The 27964-nt window shown below is 29.5% G+C and overlaps 2 protein-coding genes across 4 annotated transcripts in view; one reads left to right on the top strand and one right to left on the bottom strand.

Moving 5' to 3' along the window:
- LOC113554867 (FERM, ARHGEF and pleckstrin domain-containing protein 1-like) overlaps window positions 1-3254 on the top strand; it is a 34131-nt gene extending 30877 nt beyond the window's left edge. The window contains exons 21-23 of one of the 2 annotated variants that reach the window (XM_026958941.1): window positions 381-547; window positions 733-992; window positions 2832-3254. In XM_026958941.1, coding sequence (XP_026814742.1) covers window positions 381-547; window positions 733-992; window positions 2832-2928 — 524 coding nt within the window. In that variant the 3' untranslated portion in view covers window positions 2929-3254. Of the gene's footprint in view, window positions 1-380; window positions 548-732; window positions 993-2831 lie in introns of those variants that run through there. The other variant, XR_003405315.1, reaches the window with a different exon arrangement.
- A 398-nt stretch (window positions 3255-3652) lies between these two features.
- On the bottom strand, window positions 3653-27178 carry LOC113553654. Of its 2 annotated transcripts, none has more exons than XM_026957103.1 (8): window positions 26958-27178; window positions 19472-19594; window positions 17096-17392; window positions 10357-10692; window positions 5156-5257; window positions 4844-4963; window positions 4293-4370; window positions 3653-4212 (listed from the first exon to the last, which is right to left on the bottom strand). In XM_026957103.1, exons 2-8 carry the CDS (start codon window positions 19577-19579, stop codon window positions 4018-4020), a joined length of 1236 nt encoding a protein of 411 aa, XP_026812904.1. In that variant the 5' UTR covers window positions 19580-19594; window positions 26958-27178; the 3' UTR covers window positions 3653-4017. The 2 variants fall into 2 exon arrangements, with proteins under 2 accessions (XP_026812904.1, XP_026812905.1); XM_026957104.1 differs by having other exon boundaries at window positions 10357-10689.
- Window positions 27179-27964: the final 786 nt, after the last annotated feature.

The raw sequence follows: 27964 nt of genomic DNA, 5'->3' as shown, positions 1-27964 counted from the left end.
CAAGACCGTCACCGCTTAGAATCGTTTTTGGCAAGCAATGATGTATCATTGAATTCAAATTTAATATATATATATTACAGTGGCTTACTCAATGACGAGCTTCTGTTGACACCTACTGATTGGTTCCTACTTTTCAATTTTTCATTTTTTCCTACTTTTCCTTGCACTCTTTTAATAGTCGAAAAATTTTGAAAAATGATTTTAAATTATCACTGGTGTTGAATTTTTATTCTTGTTAAATATTTATGCTTCGTTATATTTTAAAATAAAATAATCATTATAAATCTAACCATTTTTCACCTCCATTTGTTATGTTTTGTATTCACTACCCAGTTACATTATTAACGCATTGTAATTTAAAATTCTATCATTGTGTTTAGGTTCGTCAGACGACATGATGAGCAACAACGGCGACTGCAACGGTGTGCTGTCCGAAATTAACGGTGGCAAAGCGCCGGGCGCCGCGCAAAGGAACAACACGACCGTTCACGTTTGCTGGCATCGGAATACTAGCATCGGCATGGCTGACCATCTCCGGGCCACCGAGGTGAGTTCCTATATTAATATTATTGTTTATAACGTTTTACATATTTTTTATTTTACCTAAACCTTGTTCTATGACCGTTTCGAATATAAAAAAAATTACGCCCTATTTCTAAATGAAAATTTACTAACAACCTTTAAATATTTTAAATTTAAAACCGTCTGACCACCATTGTGCTTGTTTTTTAGAACCAATTAAGCGGTTTTCTATTGCGCAAGTTCAAAAACAGCAACGGCTGGCAAAAGCTGTGGGTTGTGTTCACCAATTTCTGTCTGTTCTTCTACAAGTCGTTTCAAGATGACTTGCCATTAGCTAGTTTACCTCTGCTCGGTTACAGCGTTTCAAAACCCAATGAGGACGATTCCATCGAAAAAGACTTCGTTTTTAAGTTGCAGTTCAAAAATCATGTCTACTTTTTCAGAGCCGAAAGTGAATACACGTTTGGCAGGTGAGTGAAATATTATTATTATTGGAGATGAAATTTATTTTTCATTTTCGTCGTCAATATTATTGAATTTAATATTTAAATATTAATACATCAATTTAAAAACTATCTGTATCTTGTATGACATAATAATGCACTATATTATTATATACAGTAGTGTACATTGTGTAGTGTGTACAACCAGAGTTAATATTAATATATACATATATAAATATTACCTATATCCTTGGAAGATCTATTCAATTTTTGATTTCTGTTAATTTTATCTCCCAGCCTTAACACCGCTGTTTAGCTATTTGTGTTAATTTTTTGTATAAGTGAAAAAAAAACGTCGCAACGGAAGAAATATCATATTATGTGTTATAATGTTTATGTCTCCGTTGCGGCTTTCGTCAATTACGCCAATTTGGGACATTACCTGTATAATGTACATTTATTGCGCCGGTACAAAAAAAGTATACATCAATTACACTATTAAAAAATAATGGGTAGTGCGTTATTATAAAACTGTCTTAGTTAATTTAACTTTTATAATTTAAGTTTAAATAAATAGTATAGAATATAGTTATAATTTATCTTTTCTTTTTATGTAATCTATAATTCTCAGATACCGGAATCAATACGTTACAAACAATATCAAGTCGTACGGCCGTTGCAACTTGTATTGTACCGAATGTTATTGAAATTTCTGGAGTATCAATTTTTAATAACTAAAAATTTTAGATAAAACTAGGGAATCGAACACGTAAAAACGATTTGTAGTTATCAAAATCTTAAGTCTCCAAACATATTTGTAAATTACTAATTTACCAAATTATCAATATGGCTTGTCCGTGAGTTCTAATATTAACAGTAATGATAATGATATTATGTACAAAATATATATTTTTAGGAATCGATCTGTGCAATTGACATACAATGTATTACATCGGAATATCGACTGGCGTAATTAATGTATACCTTTCTATCCAATAATTTTTGTTTCTTTGTCTGTGATTTTCGGCGCAATTGATATATGACCCTCCATGGCTCCATCAATGCCCAAATGGTGCCTATTACAATTGTTTTTTTTACGATTATTTTATTATTCGTTTTACGTGCAGCTGGAATGAATTTAATTTGTTTAAATGTTTTGGATTAGTTGAATAATTATAATACTAGTTATGTAAATATGTTCAATTGGATGCAAATGTTAGTGTTAGATACTGATAATACTTTATCGTAATAATAATTTTCTCGTAAGTTGAGTGATCGACGGCAGTCACTTTGCGTATAGCTTATAATATTGTTCATTTAACTGAAAACTTATCATCCGATGATTCGTGGTCCATTTGATTGAAAACCGATTTAACTGCTTAATGATTTCCGTTATTTAGGTAAAACATTGTGGTTTTCGCCATAATTGTGTTACGATTACTAAATGTAATTGCACGTGCGATTATCTACCTATACTGTCTAAATCGTTATTATAGATTAACAAATCGGCAATAACGTTTATTTTTTATGTAGGTGACCTTCCGACGTTTAAAATCATTTGTAGACATAGGTGTAGTGGATAATTTTCTTCGTTTTAATATTATTTGTTTATGAATATTGAATTTTTTTTTTATTATTCATTTGTAGAGGGGAGGAACGGTAGGTTGAAACACGTTTTTTGTGTGTATGGCAAGGATTTGTCACTAAAATCCCAGGGGATCACCCATCCGGGAGCTAACATCACTGGCCGATACGTACTCTCAGAACGTTTCCGCAGTTGAGTGTACGATCGCACCACACCAAGCCACGAATATTGAATTATTATCGACTAAAATATTAAAATAACTATTTTTTTGTCTGTTTCAGGTGGATGGGCGTGATTAGTAGTGCTACACAACATTCTGGTCGCATGAGATTGTTCAGCCGCAAAGATAGTGAAAATAATTACTCGGACAATATATAGTCAATAACGAATATAATTTTACAATCAAAACGTGTTTATTATTACTATTTTTATTTAGAGAAATATCTAACGCGACACGTAATATTAAGGAATCTTAAGTTATTCATATATTATAATAGTTGTTGTCATTAAATTAAACCAGGATTTTATTCAACTTTTCAACTTTCGTCGCATAACTAATCCATCCTCCCCATTCCCCCCATTATTATAATTATTACTATTATTTTTACTATACTTTTATTTTATTTTCGACATGTTCAATCGCGCATGATTATAATTATATTTTCACAAATTTAATCATTTTGTACGACAATCATTTTTATTCTGCGCTATTTATTTATTATTGTATTATCCATGTAATATGTTATACGGAGATAATTGAACACCGAATTATTGTTTAAATTATACGAGTTAAAAAAATAAATAATTAACTAAACATAACAATAATGCGCAGTACTAATAATCATTATTATTATGTGAAAAAAATTGTTCTTTTATACTTGTTGAATAAAATTATTTTTATTACTATTATTATTTACAGTTTATAATTTATTGATTGACGTATAATGTTTATTATATTCACCAAAAACTTTCTTTTTAATGTCAACAATACTGATATCAAATATTTGATACCTATTGTAACAGTTACAATGTTATAATGTAACACCTTATATGTGTGGAAAATAAATTTAAATTAAAATATACAAATAGGTATGTATGTATATGTATATAATATATATTTATATTCAAGTATTACTTATAAATGTATAATAAATAAATTATAATAGGTTTGACAAATTAAAATAAATACATACATTTTCTGATTGAGAGTTCGTCCTGGTATCGAAACGTCACTGCTGGTTTTTTTTACTTATCTTTAGTAGCGTTTTAAAACCAGGACCAACGTACACAATAATAAATTAATCTTTTACAGGCTATTTCTTAATCTTAAGGAAACATAATGAAAAAAAAATTATACTAAATGTATATAATTTTACTTTCTATAGGACGCAGATGATAAGGTTTTCTTTCGTGTGACAGACGACGTATTTGAGCATTTCGTTGCTGATAAACACTTACACGATCGGCTTACAGTAAAACGTCTAAGTCTATTGACTTGTCTCCATAAATATAATCGAACACCGTTTGTTCGATAGTATCATCCTCCAAGTACTGCGAACTTCTCATAGATCGTTCGGACGTCACTATGTTGTCTTCGCCGAATTCTTCTGCCGTGTAACGATCTCTGATGTCCTTCATTATACATGACTCCAATTTCTTATGCTATATTATTGAACATAAATAATAGTATTATTCAATATTAAAATAAAATACATTTCATTTGTGCTAGACCATTTACGTACTTTATAGCATTTAAAAAAAAACATTGGCCGCACTAATTCTTTAGCGAACTTGTCTTTCCTCTCGTCCGGTACACACATCTATTGAGACATATAGAAATACCATATTTAATTCAAATAAATCAAATATTAAATATTAAAAAGTTTTATGATAAAAAATGTATTATTATTAAATAATAAATAAGTATATATATATTATATTATGTAATTAAATATAAACGTATATATTTATAGTTGTAAAACTGTTCAGAGCACATTGAATGACTTCCATAATAACATTTTTTATAGTAAGTTCCAATATCATATCATATATAATATAAATACATATAAATGTATATTGTCTTTATATATGTGACTAAATTATTGAATACCTAAATTATAATATGAAAGGAAAAAACTAAAAAAACAAGTATATGTCTTAACGGGGAAAGAATTTATAAATGTGTTCTAATCAATTTTGAATGATTCCGAAATGCGGACTTTCGTAACAATTTAACATTTTATATATATAAATAAATTATAAATGTATAGTCGTTTCATGAAGAGCATATTACCGAAAACTTTTTGCAATATGTTATACCGTCGACCATGTCTTGTTTAAGTTCTTCGGCGATCGGTAGCCTCATCACTCTGTCGTTCATATTTTCATAGTCTGGTTCCATGTTTTGATTGAGCTGTATACAAAACGCCATGTTTAAATTAAGCCTTATTTGAGAAAATACTATAAATGTAATTGTGTTTATTTTTAATTTTAAAAACTAAAATATTCTTTGTACATATTTACCAAAGGTTGGCATCGCCTTATTCATCTTAATAGAATGATCAACAAAATACATATTCACAGCAGTACATTAATAAATACTTACGTAACCAAGTTCCTGCATAACGCATGTGACGTTTCGAATCTTGCCGGTCATTTTGGCAGCCATCGTTTCCATTTGGTTACGGACGTCAAAACCTCCGACTCTCTGTAAATGTCAAATCATCCATTCAAAATTACCATTTTTAAAATGGTTCAAAGGTGGCTATGGTAGTATGGTCTTATTATAATTGTAAAAGGCACGCGGTCGCGATTTTCTTATAGGATTCGGAAAAACGCGATGGCAAGACCGTCGCTGGTCGTTAGATTACTTTGGTCCCGTCCCGTCGTTATTAATTTAATATATAAGTCGATTGTGTTTATTATTATTTGTATGTCTATTTGGAGACTTCGCTGATATGACTTACCGGTTTCTACCTCTGTCACGCGTTTTATGAGCCCGTTATTATCGAAATACCAGATACTCTACATGATCGAGCTGGTCGATGTCAAGGCACAGCAGTAAGTTGTGTTAAATTTTGTTTACTTTATGTTCACATTTTTGTCTTTAAATTTTGTTCTCGAGAGAAACACATTTTCTTTCAATTTAAATTATCTACAGTCTGCAGGGAAGGTTTATTTTGTTTTTATGATAACCGTGTATAGGCATTTATTGGGAACATAGTAATAAAATGTAAATAATATAACATCGTTAATGATGATAGATTTTGCTAATTTGTATAATTATTATTGGGACGAATAACTCGAATAAGGTAATATTGAATACGTATGCATGGGCATTTCAAACATCCTGATCTAGTTAAGAAGTTAATTTACTATAAAACAGCGAAAATAGTTTAATGGGTATATTGAGTAGATAGGAGCCAGTAGGTAAAGTAGATACCTATACGGACTAGTGACTACTCGACCTAGATCGAAACCGAAGCTTATCTGCTATATGCTCAACCGTTTTTTCTGAAACTAGTTCTTATAAGAGTTATATAGTCAACTATAGTTAAGTGTCCACTCGGTATATAGTCGCATTAGAAATACGTCCGCCATACGGTGCGGCCATACGGGACATTCCGAACGCATGGGTACCGATGTACCATTATTATTATGTTGTGTATAAGTATAATAATGATAATAATAATAATATAAACGTGCGTACGATACACCACCATAAACTTATTAACCTACTACGTCGTGTCTGATATATATCTAAATATCTTCGGTAAGTATGCGTAGTATGTTTGGCCCGTAACCATTTCATAATAATAATAATAATATACCGTACGACTGTCTGTAGCGATGTCTATAGTGTCCGTCTTGTATATATTATTATTTATTATGTAGGACTGGCCATGTTTTGCATCTTATACCGCAAGTGTCGTGTGCGATTGTGTGTAATATAAGAGACTTGGTTTGTTTTTTTTTTGTCGTCGTGCGACAGCGTATAGGTACGTAGAAACGCGGGCGAAGCTTCCAGTCACGTTTCCAGTAGTAATTTTTTTATTGTTTAACCGGCATCCGGCAATTATTCAACAGCGATCTGGTAAATGTGCGTGTATTATACTATTATCGTTTCATTATACATACGTTTAATGTAGGTGGACAACGGTGTTAAGAAAGACGGCGGTATACATATAGGCACCGAGCATACCTATTACTTATAGCGTATAGCACAAGGCGTGCATAAAATAACATACCTATAATATTTATATTATATTACGTACTTTTCGGAAAGCGCATATTTGAGTTGAAACCATGGGAGGGGACAAAATTAAAAAGTTAGTTTTAAAAATTTAAAAGCATGTTCATACGTATTTTTAGTTTTGTCTGGCAGTAAAAAAAATACTAATTATAATATAATTATTTAAATTTTTTAATCCACGAGTAGTAAAAAATTATGTGAATTGTTTTGGGCAACATTTAAAGGTTCCATTAACATAAATAGTACTAATTTTACTTAAATGAGATAAGTTTGTATTGCAAGAAAACATAATAACGTGTGTAATTGGATCATTTATAATTAAACAAATTTCGTCATTATTTGTATATATCGTCGTTTTTTTCAATAATTCATGAACGTCTAATAATGGATGTGGGTAACATTGATAATATGGAAGATCTTGCACGACGGATATTTTTCCTAATTAAGTTTATATCATTAGAGGTAATTGTATCAACATCATGATTAGAAAGTTCTTTATGAATAAGTCTCGCTGGTTTTTCACAAATATCATTTACAGCTTTTCTTTTTAATTTATTATTATTTATTATTTATTATTTTTTCCTAATGTAAAAAATTATTTTAAGTACCTATATGCCTTATTATAAAAACTAAATTATTATTAATTTAGTTATCTTACCAATTTTTAGATATACTTTACATTGTATTTGATTACACTTCCACCGTTCAATATTATTATTCAATTCTTTATGAAAACAAAATTTAAATTAATTTTTAATTATTAAAATTTTACTTTTTTCACTGTACATAGTATCCATGTTTAATAGGTATATTAAATGACACGTAAACGCACAAATAACGACTGAAAAGTTTATTTAGTTTTATTAACTGAAATCTTATTACATATTATCTTTATTTCTATATAATAAGATATTGTTAAATTCGATTATTTGGTGCAATAACTGAAATAAATATCATTTTTATTTCTAAAATATTTGATACAAGACAGAATTAATTTATTATCCATTAAGAAAAACCTGGGACGGAACTAGTATACCTTTAAATTCAATTTTTATAAATGGGACAGAACTCAGATGCAGCCATTTTAAGTGCCCGTGGGCCCGTTGAAATGTATTTGTAGAGTTTTATAAAGAGCCCGGACAAATATTTAGTACAGGAACCCGAGATTGTATGTGTATAATACAGGTGTACTCATATATTAGAACATGTATCTAGTTCTAGTCTCATATATTTGTCGTATCTATGCAGTAAAAGGTCATTCGCCCAGCCTAAATATGAATTTGTCTCCAAACGAAGCGTATAAAATAATTGTATTTTGTACTACAGCTGTCTTAGTGATCGTATGATTCGTTCAGCTTATCCTTATATTTATTAGTTTAATATCTACATTATTCCCTTTTGGACAACGTGATTATTATTAAATCACTGCACGCATGACCGGTAAATGGGCAACACGATGGTCAATTTGTATATAATTTTTCTATCAGATCCGTTTATTATTTATAAATATGTTATAAGTGAATTGTAAATTTTTGACGAAATCGTATATTAAAAAAAATAGGTCAAAATCCACACTCAAAAAATAAAGATAAATTAGTGTGGCCATCTTGCACCTTGCAACCTATACCTATAACAACCGTTTTAACCTAACCGGATTAAAAAAAATAAACGAAGAGAAAAGGGTTTGAACACACACACACACATATATATATTGTATATAGGATATTATAGACTGTGATGGTTTATAATATTGTTTTTATATAATTTATATTTTATATTTTGTATTACACGCTTGAATTATTCGGTTTAGTAAACATTGACTTACATAGGTAATAATAATAAAAAAAAATACTCAAATAGATTTCAATGTAAAAAAAAATAGAATATATACGAATATTGTCTCCATGGATATAATTTTACTATTTCACAAGAATAGTATTAGAATAATACAAAATAATATTTTAAATATTTTTTAAGTTATAAAAATTGAATCTTAAAAAAATTGTCGGTGACAGGTATTATAATTTCCGATTTCGTGTACAAAAAATGCATTATGAAATATACGAATTATTACCCATTGCTAACTAATATAAAAGAGTTATTGATTTTTTTATTGTAATAATTTTTTCATTATATATTACCATTTTAGGTTAATATTAAAGAATGAAGATAAATATAAATGTATAATAATATAATATAACGTATTGATATATCAAAAACGAAATGCAGTTAAATTTAATTTTTAAATCATTCAATTTTATATTGTATAATTTTGAAATCAAAATCGTCTAGGGGTAGCGTGTAATTATAAAATTGATAACACATTCTTAGTGCCTTTAAAAGTCTATGTTCTGGAAATGTCACTCCAATTTAACGATATATTGACTATTAGGCTAGAACTTATATACATAATTTATGAGTAGGTGCATATTGTGTAGAAGTAACTTCAGTATAAGATGAAACTGCTTAGTGCTTAGTAGAATGACAATGGTAAGTCACTGAACTGTAACTAACTTAAAAAATATGTACATGTTAAAACTGGAGAAAATTATCCAAGTATATAGTATCTCGTGAATTTGAACGACTAAAATGGTACACTATCATACGACGTGGAAGGCAAGTTAAATGTTTGTAGATACGAAGTATAAGTATAGTATATATTATTCGAATAACCTTTAAACTCTATAATATCGATAAAAGTAACATTAACAGTTTACTTTATAGGTTTCCTGCAAGTTTCACGATTAAAATTTGCATCCAATGCACACGTATAGGAGAATTGATCGAAGAAAAATCGTATGCACTAGAATTTGCATAGATTGTTTACTGAAATATATTATATATGTAAGGAAAGAAAATGTGAAAAAGTATGTAAGTACTACATATAATGTCTTATAAACTACTGCGAATTTATTGTATATTTTTAAATTTTAATATAATAATCCGTTAGTCCAACTATATAAAGAGTAAAAATATTTTTTTTGAAAAACACGCGTTACTAGGTACCCTATATTATTATTTATTGATTCATTATTGGTTTATGACGAAATACGAATGGAACATAAAACTCTCGAATGACTAAACTTAGATATGCGATATTTGGTTAAAACTGTAAACGCTATATAGGTATAATAAAAGCCAAATAAGGTCCCCATATTTTCTTTTTTTTTTTTTGGTGATTAAAAACTTTACCGATAATTGATATTTAACTACAATAATCGTCCAACTAAGATCTGATCAGTTGAAGATAAGTTACTGCAGCCTGTAGGTGGTGCTTTCCCACACCCTTGGTTCGTTTATTGGCTGCACACATTTATATTATATATATATTCGTAAATATTACATAGTGATTATTTATCGCTAATTATGAGTAGGTAATATATTATAAAATACTTTACAGAGTATTTTTAATTATTCATTTGAAACGTTTATAATAGTAACCTATTAAAAAATAATAATATATTTTAGTACTGTTCTTGAAACTCCTAATGTTTTTATAATATAACACACAATTAATAACGACCCTGTATTATCATAATCACCGCTAAACTTACCGAAGTCCGGTGTGTGGGGAAGAATGGTTGATAGTACGGTTGGTACATTTGACCGGCGGCCATCATTGGATACGGTCCGGGATAGGGCTGTTGTGAGACAGAGGATATTCTCGGCAGATACATGTCGTTGACTGCGTTCGATGCCGCGTTAGGTGGATAGAATAGAGCGTTGGTCATGTACGACGGCTGTTGGTCCAAAAACGGTGATGACGATCCCGACGTCCATGGTTTGATGAACTGCTGTTGTTGCGGTTGCTGCTGCGGTTGTGGTTGGAGATGCGGAGCTGATGCCGCGGATGCCGACTGCGAATACGTCTGATGAGAGGACTGTTGCTGCTAAAACACCGTGCGAGACGTATATAATATCAGTATAATAAAATATTTATGCAATCTATAATATATAGCGGCTGTATAAAATATGACACATAGGTGGGTAATGCGGTATACAGTTTTATAAAATCACAGACCGTAGAAATATTCTATAGGTAGTATAATTTGTATGATAATGATGGTTCTAAAATCGTTTTGTTTTATTTCTTTGAACAATATAACGCACGCGTGTGTAACTATCAAATCGCGGTTAATATCAAATTATTATCAGGTATAGCGTAGATTAACCGAGTGCACGCAAACAATTTGACAGTTAGAAGAGGGTAGGGGTACCGTTCACGCATTTGCGTTTAAAATATCGTGCTTAGTTAAAATTCAAAAGTTGTCGATTAATATTCTACCATATACAGACAATTCGCACGATTATTTTCGATAAAACGTTCATTGCAATGTTTTTAACCCTGATAATTGCAAAAAAACTCAACACATTTTGTGTCTTAGAACAATCAGTTGTCTATTTTATTTTTGAAGCTCTAATATAACGGGTTTTAATAGCATTGATTTATAGATTACCAATTGTAATACTCCACTTTGCCCACGAAAAACTGGACAAGTATAAAATACAGCGCTATATACATACGTATAATAGGTGTATCTCAGTTCACGGGAAAATCGGCGTCGGTGTACCTCGCTTTTCGCTTTGTGAACCGATTTGACTTAAGTGAGCAACCTGCCTGTAGTGGATTGGGTATAGCACTTAATATATATTTTTGAACATATCTAACTCCTTTCTAAATTTTTCTGATGGCTCTAAGAATAATTCAAAATTATTTAAATAGATTCATATACCTTTACGTAATTAGATTATACGAAAATCTCTTTTATTTCTTTAACCAAGGTAACCCAATGAATAAATGAAAAATATTCGATTTTCGTAAGCTAAAACAAAATTTATGCTCGAGCATTGAACCGTTCAAAGGCATATAGGGGTTAAAAACGAACATTTAACAAGTCTTAAGGAATATGTATGCGAATTAGTTCAGTAATTTCCAAGTCTATTAGCATGGGAATTTAAATTTGTTTATAAATATGTATAAAGATAAGTTATATATGTCGTATCATCGTTTATGGAAGTGTGACTATTGGGTAAATAGGAATACTGCGGGCTGTTGGTATTTTTATGATTAATCCGTAAATCCATTATTATTAAATTAAAAACAGTGTTTGTGAGGCTGATCGCGCCTGGTCAAAAAATTATATATTCTACCGAGGGACTGTGTCTTACCCAGTTTGACAGCCCAACCGTCGTGGTGTTATCGTATAATACGAGTTGTTTAAAATACAACAGAGGTTCGCACAGGTAATCGTCTTGCAGATCGATGCGAAAAGGAAACGAGCCCGGTGTGACGTTTCATGGGACCCTGGTACGAATCGAGCGGTGTCGCTAAGGTGACACATACTGTATACGGAAATTATTATTTTTCCGCGTGGAAGGGATACGTCCGGATATGCTCATGCGCGGGAACGTGCGATGCAGATGACGACACCAGCGGCACGGCGGCAGGACACGCTACGTTTACATAATATAATAATACTATGATGTATAAGTACCTACTAAGCATAATGAATTGGGCTAATAAAAGCGCGAGAAAAATCTACAGTGTCACGTTGTTACTATTTTTAAAACAAAATTTGTCCGTCTCTGATACTGATCGATACGAATCAATAATAACAGCCAACAGGCATACATATAAATAATAGATAAGCGTAAGTGCTCTAATTTTCCCAAATATTATCGTGATTTTTTTTTAAAAATGTTTAGAGAATTTATAATAATAATATAATATTATATTGCTATTACATTTGCTTACGTAATGAGATTTAAAAGGTAAAATTGAATTACATTTGGAATATATAATATTTCTCACTTAACACTGCGTGGGTGGTGAAATCCAGTTGGTGCATTATGCATTTCAAACTATTGTTTTACTTATATTATAGTAACGAAGCTAAACCCAAAAGGAAATAATGTTACTATTCATTTCAGATATTTTTGGTTGTGGTTTCATATTTTACTTGTTAATTATAATTTTCCAATTATATTATTTGAATAGTATATTATATATTATATACCTATACCTTCAAGTAAACCGAAATTCGTTGACTGGACAGAAAGATCAAACTAGTTACTACAGATATCTACAATAAATAAATTGGTTACATTTAATTAAATTATTTTACGATTCCTTATGAATAAATTGAACAATATATTAAAACGTACGAAAAAAAGTATTTTTACATATAAAAAGTCAAGGCAGGGATATAGTTAGGTAAGTTGCAAAACAGTAAAACGGTATAATCATACAGCCAATGTTAGCAGCAGATTTAGGCACATTGTTTTAAACCAATTTTTAAGTACAATTTATTTAATAATATATTATTGTTTTAAAACCCATTGTAATGTTATAATCAAGTGGGTTAGCTAATAACTTAAGTTAATTTTTAAACAACTAATTAATTTATAGAATTAAATGTGTTAGGTACATAAAATAATAACAGTTTGCTTATTAAATACCTACAATTTTCTCAGATAGATGAAATAGGTAATAAATAATAATGATATATTTATTTAAGTAAATAGTTATATTAATTCCATGATATTTCATATAAAATTTGTGATATTAAATTACCTCACTGGCCTACTTTATTACATTATTAAATTTATATTTTATAACTGGTCTACGTTATATTTTATTCATAATTAATTTATGTAAATATAAATATTTTCCTTTGTTGAATATTTTAATAGCATTTATTTAAAATGTAATAAATCATAATTTATTATTGTTATGCGAGAAAGTACAAAATGAACATCATTAAAATAAACTGCAACTATTTAACATAATATTTAATCAATGTAAGTACAAAATATAACGATTGTGAGACGATATTGACCAAATAATAATATCGTATGGAAACATTTAATGTTTTAATAAGTTAACATATCTATTATAATTACACACACGTAATATAGTTTACGAGCTTATTAAGTTTTGTATTGGCCTTATTTAATAGTTGTTCATTATTGTCTATTATTAAATATTTTAGATTTTTGTGTAAAGAATTTGTATACAATACTCAGTAATGAATTAATGTTATAATTGAATATAAAAGTTGATAACTATTTTTTTTTTATAACTAACAAAAAATACAAAACTGAATATTTTATAGATATTTTCATAAGGTATACAAATAAAAGAAACACGCAACTTCGTTTAAAATAATTACTATAGAGATAGACAGTATCTACCTGAGTTTTTAATTATATACTTCGAGAAAGAAAATTATTTTTAAATTGTATTTTGCATATTATATGTAATATATTAAAATATTAAATATTAAATCAATGGTTATTGTTTTTACGCATTTAAAATTAAGTAAGCCTATATAGTACGTACTATATCTATAGGCTAAAATAATTCTCTAACATTCCACTTATTTGATTTTTGTCTCAACTCATAAAAAAAATTTACAAATTATATAATACTTAAGATTGAAAATTGAAATTACAAACAAAGGTGACTGTGTAATAAAATAAAATAGATATTTTTCTGAGTACAAGAGGTTTAAATTATAAAATGTAATTTATGGAACACAAACATCATCTAACAAAAAAAAATTACCTCATGCGTACCTACATAAAATTTACCATGTATGTATAATATATTCTTTATGTATTATCTGGGACCTTAGAGACCAATAGACCATCATATTGTAGTTGACTATCTATTTAGATCTATATATTGTTTAAATTGTATTTATTGCTGTGCATAGTAAGGTTTTAAAATGATTACTAAATTTAGTCTTAGTTTTACATTTTTTTTTTCTATATATTGAGTAAAATGTTTCAACTACAAAGGTTTGTCTTACAATTGTACAGTATAATAAATTGGAGTAGTTACACTATTTAGGCATGGTAATTCGTGTTTAACAGAATCAATTTTATGCTGTTAACTTTAATATTAAAGTAAATTGACCTATTATAAAACTTTAAAGCAAGAATAATATCTAAGGTACTTCATAGGTTCTTATTAATATTTCGATTTTAAAGTGAGTTATTAGTTTATAACTATATGTAAAATATACATAATTTAAAATGTTTATGACTTTCTGTGTATATATATTATTTATTAATTTGAATCATAACAATAATAGCCTAACGTCTAAGAGACACCATAGATAATATTCTTATCATTAAATATGATATTCCAATTTGTATGCTAGTCATGTAGAAAATATAATATTTTAGAAAATTATAATTAGATCACAGAAAAATTATTTTATAGTATAATATATAATATATTCTTGAATTTTTGAATAGGTAACGAGTTTTTTTTACCATTGTAACGATTGTTATTTTGAAATTATTTCTATATGTTTGTTGCTTGCACACGTTTTTTATTATGCGTAACGACTTCCTGTTAATTTGTTATAAAACATTATGTCCATTGACTTTATTAATGTCCAACTCAAAGATAATAAAAATATGAAACACATTTGCAGTACGAGATAATATTATATTTATATACCTATATAATTACGCGATATATCATACAATTTGAATTTTATACGTTGTTTTTATTTTTGGTATCATTAAACGTAATGTGTACTTGCTAAATGACTTATTGGGAGGTAAAATAAACTTTAGAAAAATAAGATTTGATGTTATAATAAAGTAATTAATTACTAATTAGTAATGTTATAATAGCTATTATAGATTTTTTTGTAATGTATTTAAGTGTTAAAATATTTACATAATCATATTTAAATTAGACCTCTTCTGTTTTAAACTTGTATGATTTAATTTTTTTTTTTAACATATTTTACTTTAAAAAAAATATTTATTTTAACACTATTAATATTAAATATTGACAATTTAATTACAATTTCGAAATATATTATTATATATTTGACATGAATAAATTATACTGTTGTGACTCTTAAAATGTATTATTTTTGCTAATATTTACTTTCGTAAATAAGTTTACAATTAATATACTTTAATTAAATATAATAGAATAAAATATGGAACGCTATTATTCATTTGCGTGACACATATTTATAAATAAATGTTATAATATTAAAAATATAATCTAAAATAATTAGAGGATAATTACAAAATAAAGCAACAGAATTAACTAAATATTACCGACTTGTCTGATGATTGCTAAGAACAATATTATGACACATATGCTTTGATGGTCTATTACTCGAATTAGAATATAAACCATTGTTATTACTCCCGATCTCGTCAACCGAATTATATTATAACTTTGTGGTCCGTAACGGAAGAGCAGAATTCAACGACGGGTTTTAACGGTAAGCGAAACTAAAACAGAACTACTTCGTGTTAATCGTGAAATAATATAATATTTCAGGATAAAGTGATATCTATTTGCTTAAGAATCTATCAAACCGAAACAAGGTTCGAAAGCCACGACTCTGTGAATAGTTCTACAGCAACGGTACGAACGTGTTTTTACTTGTTTCGATGAGAAACCACCGATTGTCGAGAAACCAAATATATAAGGCATGACTAAGGGTGGTTGTCAAATCAAAAATGTTCGAAAAACTGTAAACGTGCACGAGGTCTTGGGCCGTGGACAGTCTGACGAGTAGTCTTAACGCTGACAGTCCAAAGTCCGGTCCCATGTGAAACTTATAAATAATTAAGGCGGGCCTTTGCAAGGGCCGCTTTGTGTGACCAGACACCGTTACACCATAATGCCGGATGTCGAATAGTAGACGATGAATGAACTTGTTCGGGTCGACGAAGTGCAACCGATAACCACCAGGAAGTTGACAACGAGCCAATGACCGCCAATGACGTAGGATCATTTAATAGTGCCCCCTTTATATAATTACTTTGTATATGTCTTATTTTTTTAAACCTCTAATTTTAAACTATGGCTATTAGTTGTTGGTTATTTGTTACGGAAGGTTTGTGGACCATGTTTTGTTTTATGTAGGACAAGGCTTCGTCACTTTGAACCCGGGGTGGTCACCCATCCGATAGTTATAGCAATGCCGGACGGTGCTTAACCGCAGCTCTAATCAATGACTAACGCTACGCCACACTGTAGCTCAAAGAGTAGTGCGAATGTCGGTTCTCGCAAATATCCCAATTGTCCCCTCCCCCTCAAATACGCCACTGATGATACATCAATATAATTAATTGTCTTGTAATAATCTAGGCAAGGTAAAAAATAATTTAGAATATTATACTACTTATTAATATTATATTTTTTAACTGAGAAAGATTAACTTTGAATTTATATCACACACGGAAGCTATCTAGATACTCATCTGCCAATTATTATTTTTATTTTAAAAAAATAGCATTACTCACCAGGTGCTTGTTGTATCCGGCGAGAATGGCTTGCTGAAGTTTCGTTATGTCGATACCACTAGGCTGCGCCTTGCTGTAAGGCGTTTGTTCTTCTTGTGGCTTTGCCTGGTGCTGGTGCTGCTGGTGGTGTGTGTTGCTAAATTCGTGTATACTCGACGGCGCTGCAGCCAGTTTCAAAGAGCCTATGTTGGGCGTCGGCACACTCATGGGCATATTGCCGTTGCACTTAGCTGTAGCGATTTTCATTTCCTTCCGAACTTCTTTCACAACTTCCGGCCCGAAACAGTTCTCGTACACCTGATGAAATAGTGTAATATGTGTTATCGGATCGGTGTGATTATCAGAAGGCATTAGTATTATTATAATAATATATTGTCACTTTTTCTTGGTATTTTGTAGGAGAACGATAATTAAATCTTAAATTTGCGTCATTTTTTTTCTATTAACGCGTATTATGGATACTTAATTTTTGGGCTATACAGAAGTACTATTTTGAAGATAGTAATTATTTTATGTATATCTTGCAACTCAAATTTGAAAGAAAAAATTATCACTCAAGTGCTTTTTAATTGATTCTATACAAAGTTATCAATGAGACCAGTACTTCTGTATTTTATTGATAATTTGATACGTATTTAACGATATTGAAACATTAAAAAAAAAACCTACATGATAAAATAGGCCATTCAAACCGCTAATTTCCCGCTCTTACCGAGTGTGTAATCATATATGTTTATAATGTACTGTACATTATAAACATATGTACATTATAAACATATGTACATTATGTCACTATGTGCATATACATAATTATAGGCGCTTAACGTAGCGTTTTGAACGTTGTCTGAATTAAATGCTAATTATTTTACCGGTCGAAGGATTTTCAACGATTTAAAAAGGTTTAAATGGTTTTTATTTTAGAAAAAAAGAAGAATCTTCATAAATAATTATAATTGGCTAAGGGTTTGTTTGGTAGTTCCACTTACATAATCTACTAAGTAATGCAATCACTATATTGATTAATATCTATTCGTATTTGTTAATACATATTTATTATGGTTAGGTTTATGAAATATATGATGATGGGCACCAGAGTGTGAATAATTTTTTAGTAACAAATTAGTCGTTTTGATGAATGGAGTGAATAATAGATAAACCAAATTTTACAAGAAACAATCACAAAAAAATAATCACATTTTATAATTGCTTTACAATTTAAAAACTAGATTTGGGTATAGTTTTGAAAGAAAAATTATTACAAGCATTCGATCTTTTTTTCTTATTAATATACAATTAATTGAAATTTGAATTTGAATTTCAATAAAATATATTATAATAACTACAGGGAAACCTACATGGGATGCATAAATGACATAATATATAGCAAAAAAATATTTATCGTTAAATTATATATCTAGTATTATTTACTGTTAGTCATTGATATTACCCATAGGTATACAATAGTTGAATAGCCAATAGACCGGTTATAATAGCGATTGAACAATTTAAAAAATAAAATCTTAATTAATCGTAAAACAATTACCCGGTAAAGTATTTTATAATTTATCCCATCATATTTTATCGTTTATGCTATTAAAAAAAAATAACATAAATTATATTTAATTTATTCTACCTCACACTGTTAAAACTGTAATAATAATAATAATAACAATAATAATTTACGAGTCAGGAAATATTTTGTATCATACCTATATTTATGTTTATTAACATTTTAATATTACACGGCTATATGCCTATAATATTAGTATACAATATAATATATAAAATTAATATTGATACGTTATGGGTTTCAGTAATAAATAATTATTCATTTCAAAATGGTATTTATTATAATTTTAACTTTTTGTAAATTATAGCTTATTAAAACTAGGAACACTGGAATAAATAGTTGTTAGAATTATGGAATTTTAACGTTCGTTTATAAAATTGGATTGCTATATGTACTAATGTACAGGTAATGTATATAGATATTTTATATTTTTAAACGTCATATTATACTTAATAGTGTTTGGCAATTATTTCAACTATTTAACTTCACATTTTAAGCAGACAACCGTACAATATTTACAGTAAATACTAAATGTCTGAATATATACAGTTGTTTAGACGGTGCAGTCGATGGTAATTTCAGTATGTCACACGTGTGAAATACTTGAAATTAAAAAAAGTATATTGTTATTATTCGTCGAACTATATAGCAAGAATAATAATTGCTCGTTTAATGCGTGCGGACTCAGGAAGTAATCGTTTTTTTTTTATATATCCATCACTGTTTTAATCTTACGTCATTTGCAAAACACGTGTAATAATATTTCATACATATCTATATATTATGTGTGTGTGTGTGTGCCGTACCTTCATCATGGCGTATTTTTTTATAAACTTATCATCGCCGGATGTGAACGCCAAGTTCCCGTTTATGCATAGCGCGCTAATAAGCGCAACAATCCGGAACACGTTCATATTAGTACACTCTAGCTGGAAAACAAATAAAAAAACAATTGTTATTCTCGTGTATAATCTCATAATGCGTTGTAAGCGTACTATTGTTTGAACTCATCATGCAGTAAGATCACAACGAGTTCAAAAATAATTAATTTACTAATACTGCACTGCAAACGATTTATAATTGTGTAAAGCGTGCAGAAATCTCGCCGCTTTTGTAACTGTAAAAACTACGATATTTGAATTAATTTTAAGTACCGTAATATTTTTTTTTATATACAATGCACTGCAGATTATCTTTTGTGCACATAATTCAATTTGCTCGTGTTAATTTAGTAATTAAAATATTTGCAGGTACACTTATATTGTATAATATTATACAATGCGTTGTGTGAGAAAAAAGATACCCATATCTACGGGTATTTTATTATCATCTACTACACTAGAATGCTCGTACTGCGAACGGACAGTGGACAAACGGTGGTGGAAAAATGTTTTAATTGTTTGATGATGAAGTAATTACGAGTGAGTTAACTAGGGGGAGGCTGTAGCGGCCTCTTTCCCACTTAACTCACCCCCGGGTACACGAAGTTTGAAAGTTCCTATGCAAGTCGTCAAATAAATATATATAGTTATTAGTTACAAATTGTAATGTCTCGTGGTTGTATTATTTGATATAAATACAATAAATCTACTGGCTACTATATTATTATAAGTGCGGTGATGATAAAAAACAAAATTTTCAAATACTTATACCTAACTGATAGGTAATTGATATTATAATAGAAACATATACGTCTTTCTCCCGCGCCATAGTATTACTATACTATTGGTAATAATTATAATAATCCGTAATAATTTTGCGAAAAAGCGTTCGATTAGCATAATATTCGGTTCATACTATGTTAGGCACGAAAATCGCGAAATATTTAACAGTACATATTATATATTATTAAATATTATTTCAGTAACGTTTTATACGCCTGCTTGTCATTTCCACTGGTTCCCGTTATATATACCCATGAATTCAGATCACAATGCACTGTGACGATCAGCATAGTATACATAAAGACGTGGCAAAAATTTAATACAATAATATGGTATAATAATTTACAACGCGGTCGGGTAATCACTCATCGTTGATGCGGTGTTACGGCAGAGAACATTTCGAAAGATTTGCCACAACAGTGGTCAACGTGCACTGTACTTATACACGGTAACGTCGGCAGCATTTATTTTATTATTGTTAATATAATTTTTCTTTCAGGCACGATACGCATACGTTTTATGATCATATTAAAATTTCTGTTCGCTGCAAACACATGTTGGTAAGAATTATTAAAACAAGTTTTACTTACATATATATTAAAAAAAATCTATATACATAAAATAATAATATAAGTAATAATTTTGAGCTTTTAAAGGAAAATGTCAGCCTATTAGTACTATAATTTATGCTTCACAGATGATATATATATTGTACCTACACCTAAAGCTGTCGCCTAGATTATTATTTTTTACGGATTAAATATAATATATTTCGTTGTTTATCGGGGGTTGATTGTTAGTTTTTAATGCGAAAACGTTAGTGTATTAGTTATTACACATTTGCGCCATTGTACAAGGGCTGGTTTGTGTTCTGTTTTTTTTTTTTTTTTGTGTGTTCTTATAGGGATGTCAGATGTGCTGTCGTTTACATTATGTTTTGTCGCGATATTTTATGTTTGTTAAAATAATAATACATGTTGTATACGTGTATTACAATGATTATTAATTATTATTGTATTACTGTTGTTTTTTGCACGCCACCGTGTATTTCGCACGATTTTCGCGAAACGAACAGTCGCGCGGATGGGACCCTGGTATTCGTTTGAGCCGCGAGTGACACAACGCTCGTGACCGGAGGGACACGACCGTCCGTCACGCATAGGTCAGGGTCGCCGATCACCGCGCAAACTGCGCGTAACGTCGGCGGCGGTGCACTCGTCGTCGGGTAGGTCGCGTGGCCGATCGTTTTTCGTACCGGCCCAACATTTACCCGGCGGCGCCGCACGCGCGATTCCGTCGTCGAATTATAATAAATAATTACCGTCGTTATTATATCAACACAAACGATAATCGCACACACGCTATACGCGCCTAAAACGTCGCTATATATAATAACAGCGATTGACCAGTAACATGCAGTCGGCCGCGTCCCCCCTTCCCCCTCGAAAATCTCGATTTTGTACGACTACACGAGCACTTCTCCTGCACTGTGAATAAATTTATTTATTCGTAGACATTATACTTAAAATGTTAAATTATAATAATACAATTTAAAACGTAATTTTAGACTTTGTATTATAATGTTAGAAAGATGTGTATATATATATACAGGTCGAAGCCGCTGACGGCGGTTTGTCGTCACATGTCAACAAAGTATTTAATTTTCAAAAAAAAAAAACAAAACGTTTACCTACACGGCACGTTTAAAATACCCACTATAAATATCCGTCCGGTTCTATGGTTTTCAAATAAATCTATCAATATTATAATTTATTTATAGTAGATAATATATAATATTCGATGATGACGTCGTAATCTTTGTAGATATACTCTTCTTATTGTTTCTATTTTTTTACCAATGTTTGGCGTAGATAATATTTAACGATTTCAAAATATTTATCAATCGTTTGAATAATACTGACGATAGTGTGAAGACGTTACGTGGTATTGAAGTCTAAAAAAGCACCTGCCCCGACCTCAGAAAAAATGGACTTGGATATAGATGGTTACGGTGAGGTATACAAATGTACATCGTGTTATATTTTTTTTTATACAATATAATTTAGGCATTAGGCTATATTAATTTCAATGAAATATAAATATTATTTTAGTAATTTTATTTGTCATATAGTATTATAGTGAATACAACAATAATGCAAATAGCTCACACTGGTCAATGCTCGTAGTCTACTAATTATTACGAAAAACTAAAAAATAAAAATGTTACTTTATGTGTAGCAAAAATATTACTCATCGCCATCACTGGTGTCGTGTTATTAAATCTTAGCTCTTAAGTAAAGTAAAATCAATCACGCGTAACGTTTTTCAAAAGATTAGGTGCGCAAAATTATGATACATATCGCAACGTGACTATAACTTGTTCAGGTGTGTATAATGTTAATTGTTATAGCATGTGCAGAACCGCGTGGAATCATCGGTTATGTATAGTTTATACGCTATCGCCGATGACCGCGATTTCATTACGTTCTGCTGCGGTTGGCATAATAATATTATTATTGTTATTATATACTATTATCATAATACACCGCGATGCGTCTCGCGGTACCGCAAACCCCGAACAGAGGAGTTAACTTTATAATGGACGTGTGTCAGTTTCGTTTGTTTTGCGATGGAAGTACGTGCCGTTATTATTACGGTTTCGCGTGTACCTACGGATGTGCCTTCGAATAGTTCTGAAATTATAAGGTACCTATAATATTATGTACTTATTATTACAGAACACATATTATTATTGGTTTTACGAGTAGTTTCAAATTTTAAGTAAATTATATGGTACTACTGTGCTAGTGTTTACATTCTGGATTATAATAATTATAATAATTTTTTTTATATTTGTATAAGTCATACGTCTCCAAAAGCGCGCATGGGTAAAGTTCAATTACGGGAGGGGATAAAACTAGAAAGAGAAATTAGTTTGTTCCTCGAGAGTAATAAAATGTAACTATATTTGTTGGATTTTCACATTGAATCATAAAAAAGTTTTGATATAGGTCAAGACATATTATTATACATGATATTACATTATAGATGCTGTTATGATTCAAGAGTATAATCTATATTTATTGCTAAAAACGTTTGTATTTGTCTTAATAATACGGTTTAATTCGGGAGAGTAAAATTTATTGTAAAATGATCGGTGTATTATTCATAGATGTATACATCTAGGTACCTATGTACAGCAATCAGCGACGGTATTTTTTCTATTCATATTATGATTATACCAACGCGTAACATATTTCTGTCAATCTAGATATCTATTTTCAAATAAATATTACTGCTCTATACATTTTGTTTGTTATAGAAATAATATATTTATTTGTGTGTGTGTTAATATATATCGTATATAATTATATTGTATAGGAATTTAGTTTTTCAACAGTGTTGTACACTTGTATCTAATTTTAAAAATAATAATAAAATTAGCGTGACACCTTTTATTTCTTACGTTGTTTTTTTCTAATATGCATTCAAAAAGAGGCAATGCGAATCAGGTGTAATTATAACAACAAACAACAATGATAAATAATAATAAATATTTTACGTTTTCATTTGGTTGAATGATTTATGTATTATATGATACTACAACGCTTAATAATAATTTTACACCATCTGTACAACGATTTTGAAAAAAATCTGTATTACCCGTATATATAATAATAAAAGTGTCTTCCATAACTAACGCCTCAACGGGTTTGTTATTTTTGTCGAAAAACTAAACTTCGTCATTAGTTCCATTATGAATTGTTTTATAAATTGCAATAACCTTAACCATTCTATATTTTATGTTCCTTTACATCACGTCTTTAATATCTATTCTTTGTAGATAAATCGTGTACATTAGATCAGTTTTTCAACGTGTGTAGTAATATAATACCATTGATTATAAATACTATTACTACTGTTATTTATAATCAATGATAATAATACGTATGACTTATACATGATATCGATTATTAATATAATTTTAGTTTATAAATTGATTAAATCTACATTGGTATGTACTACTCAGAATAATTTTTTTGTCAATTAGTTATTCATTTTTTTTTCAGTTTTCACTAGAATTAAAATGTATAACAAATGATTATTTCGAGAGTGCATAAGTAAGATGCATGCCACTTATCGAATAAGTTGTGCTGTTTAAGTTATTCTTGACATATATTTCTAAATCGTTTGTAGACCACCCAGAATAATTCAGTTGAGTAGCATTATTATACTATGCATATATTTATATCGTACCTATAATATGTATGAAGTATTATGGACAGCTTCATTGTTAATATGAACATATGAGAATTATTATCCTATACAATATAATTCTAAATCCTAATATATCTACATAATTTGTTTATCATATTATAGAGTATTAGCCATTCGTCCAATTTATGTAGGTAAAAAATTTCATTGCTCAATAAGACGTATAGTACATTTTATAATTATAATCTTGTTCAGTATAGTGTTAATACTTATTAATATAATATTCGTTAGAAACAAAATCGCTCTACTCACCTTGAATAATAACTTTGAAAAATACAATATTTGTCAAATCAATAATTTAAAAAAACAAATTTTAGAACACAACTAAGAGAACTCAGTAGAATAGTGACAAACATAAGGTCAAATAAATTTTATAATTGTATAGCATAACATATAAGTTAAGGCCTACGACATACATTAAAAATATCATTTTTTAAACAGAAAATTATACTATTATATCGATATTATCGTGAAAACAAATTGCTTTTTAATAAAATAATAATCAACTATTAAACATTAGTAAGTAGATTTTAAATTGTTAAAAAATGATCACATCATAAGCCATGTTTACAGATGTTTTGATATAAACTGCTTGTATGGCCTAGATAGTGATTATAACAATTTTCAATTTTGAAACTATGTTTGCTATATTGTCTATTAGTGTATAAGTATAACCGTAACGCCAAACAAAAATATAATTATTTTATTAATGACTCGAAGTATGTTTACAAAAATTATGGGAGAACCACGCATAATGATTTTTGAACATAAATAATAGAGAAAATAAAATGTGTGACAATTTTTAAGTAATCGTGTATTCATGTATAAGTATGTATATGTAGCATGTAGTGTACGTTTTCACACATTAAACTCACGCTATAATAATTTAATCGTATCTGTTTCCGTTATGTGAACAGATCATGCAGTTGGTCGGACAAAAGGAACACGTTAATATAATATTATGTTGTGATGGAAATTTGACATGTATGAATCATTTGATTGAGATTGTTACGCTTGGAATACCTGAACACTCCTGATATTATTATATTAATTCGAATAATAAGTAGGCATACACGTTCGTCAATATTCATCAGGTCTGCACATTTTGAATGCAATAATTTGTACAGTCATATATTATAAGTAATGCGGTCTATTTCGTTTGCCAGTAGTTTTGAACGAGTTTAAATTTCATTACTACTTATTAATATACTTTATCAGTATCTACTGTACACAATGTAAAAAAAAATAGCTGTGAATAGTAATTACAACTAATACAATCAATTAGTGGCTCTAGCGGTCCACGACGACCTTATGTTTACTCGCCATGATGATTAGGTCTTAGGTGTTCTCACTGCATCGGTAAAACGGATACATTGTGTGTATTTAATTTGACGGAAGTAAGCAAGTAAAACTCGGTCAAATTATTTAATGTTAAAAACAAAAATATCGTCGTGACGGTATATAATATCAATAGTATACCCTAATGATTACTACGTACTTCAGATAAATCTTTCATTTTAATAGTCTCTATAATAGACTCTATTGATATAACTGCGACCTAGTTCGATTTTGTTTATTTTACGTGCCCATATAAATTCAAACAAAAGTGTTAGTCCAGTATTCACTTCTCTTAATCGAACGTTATTCAAACGGTCAGTTAAATGTGAGTAAAGTTAAATTGATCGTATTTTGTATTCACTGGCAGAATTAGTTATTTGCTTTGTATAAAACGTAATAGAATTTATAAGAGAAAATAATTTTTAAATTAAAAAAATTTTTGATTATTTATTATATATAATATAACATGAATATCTTAAGATTATTAACTTTATTTTACCTGGGAAAACATTAGGTTTTGACTATTATGTTCGGTTCGCATAGTTATAAATGATTATTACTTGTATTATTTAATTTATTTATGTTTTTAAGCAGATATCTTAATAAATATATATCACCTTTAGGAAGTTTTAAAAAGTACATTAGTTTATTAGGTAGCATCATTGAGCATAATATCATATATCCATATATTATGTTCTCAATAATAGTACTTGTAAAGTTATACACAAGTAATAAACAATGAAAAAATAGTTTAATTGTAATATAAGCATTATAAGCAATACTTGTAAGGAACATTTTATTTTTTCCAATTACAGAAAGTATCTATAGGTGTATATTTTTATGCATTGCTACAAAACTTTATCAAACAGTACATTAAGTGAGTTAAAAATTAAAAATAAATTATGTAAGTAATGATCTGTTGATCTGTAGAATAGCAGAAGAATACGATGTGTTTTATAAATGTGTTATAAATATAAAATAAAAATAGTGATAATAATACGAAATAAACACTTACGTGAAGAGAATCGACGGTTTCGCTATAGTCAGGCTTGCCCCCGGAAAAAAAGGAACGATCCAATCTATCCCGCGGAAAACTGACTGCTCGACTCGAGCGTGCGATATACCGACTGTAAATATTTATCTTATATTTTCACTGTTTAATGCCGTCGTATAACTATGTATATTGTAGCTAGCGTGTATTTATCAGACCAGCGATACAACAGCACTGTAGCGTGTTCAGTGGACGGACGGACGGATGAACTGTAGGTATATATCCTCTGGATCGGCCGCCGCCGTTGCTGCCACCGCCGCCGCCGACGAAGACGATTACGTAGCCGGAGAGGGGCTACGAATCTACAATAGTATACAGGTACAGAAAGATTGTAATAATAGTCATAATATCTAATGCTCGAATCTTATACAGATTCGTTAATTTTGTTTTCGGGGTTGAGCGCTTTTTGTTGAACTCTAGGTGCAGTGGCGTTTTCGATAGTAAGTCGAACGTAATTGACGTACCTATATGATGAATTGGATTTTTTTCTTATTTTCCTTTGCCTTTTTTTACTAAACTTATATACGTCTGTATATAACATACACATAAACGTAATTTATTCACATTATCCCAAGGTTGAAGTGGCGGATCTATGATTTTTTTTTGGGGGGGGATTTTTCATATTATTATATTCATAACATATAATTTTGTAAACACAATATTTAGGATTTGATTTTAAGCTTTACATAGATAGTATAACTATCAAGGGAGAGGGGCCAAGTCTCTACCGTCTAACAGCTGAAGTTAGTACATATGATAATTGTTTTTAAAAAATAGGTTACGTGTATCTATATATATATACTGGATTTCTATAGTCATAACTATGAGTTTTTCCTGCACAATTTGCTAATCAGATGATATATGAATAATAAACGAATCCATTGACAATCACATTATATGTATACAACACGCATAGGTATAAAGAATGAACGATTGGGGGTAAATGTATTACCACATCGGGTGTCAAATGT

Source organism: Rhopalosiphum maidis, chromosome 2 (assembly GCF_003676215.2).
Source record: "Rhopalosiphum maidis isolate BTI-1 chromosome 2, ASM367621v3, whole genome shotgun sequence".
Taxonomy (NCBI): Eukaryota; Metazoa; Arthropoda; class Insecta; order Hemiptera; family Aphididae; genus Rhopalosiphum; species Rhopalosiphum maidis.
The sequence above is the reverse complement of the archived record's forward strand: the minus strand, read 5'-3'. Positions and strand labels throughout refer to the sequence as shown.

Coding starts and splice junctions, on each gene's coding strand:
- LOC113553654 (XM_026957103.1), bottom strand. CDS start 19,579: ATGAACGTGTTCCGGATTGTTGCGCTTATTAGCGCGCTATGCATAAAC. Junction 5,258..10,356: donor TCCCCACACACCGGACTTCG/GTAAGTTTAGCG, acceptor TGACATTTACAG/AGAGTCGGAGGTTTTGACGT. Junction 4,371..4,843: donor CATATTGCAAAAAGTTTTCG/GTAATATGCTCT, acceptor ATGTCTCAATAG/ATGTGTGTACCGGACGAGAG.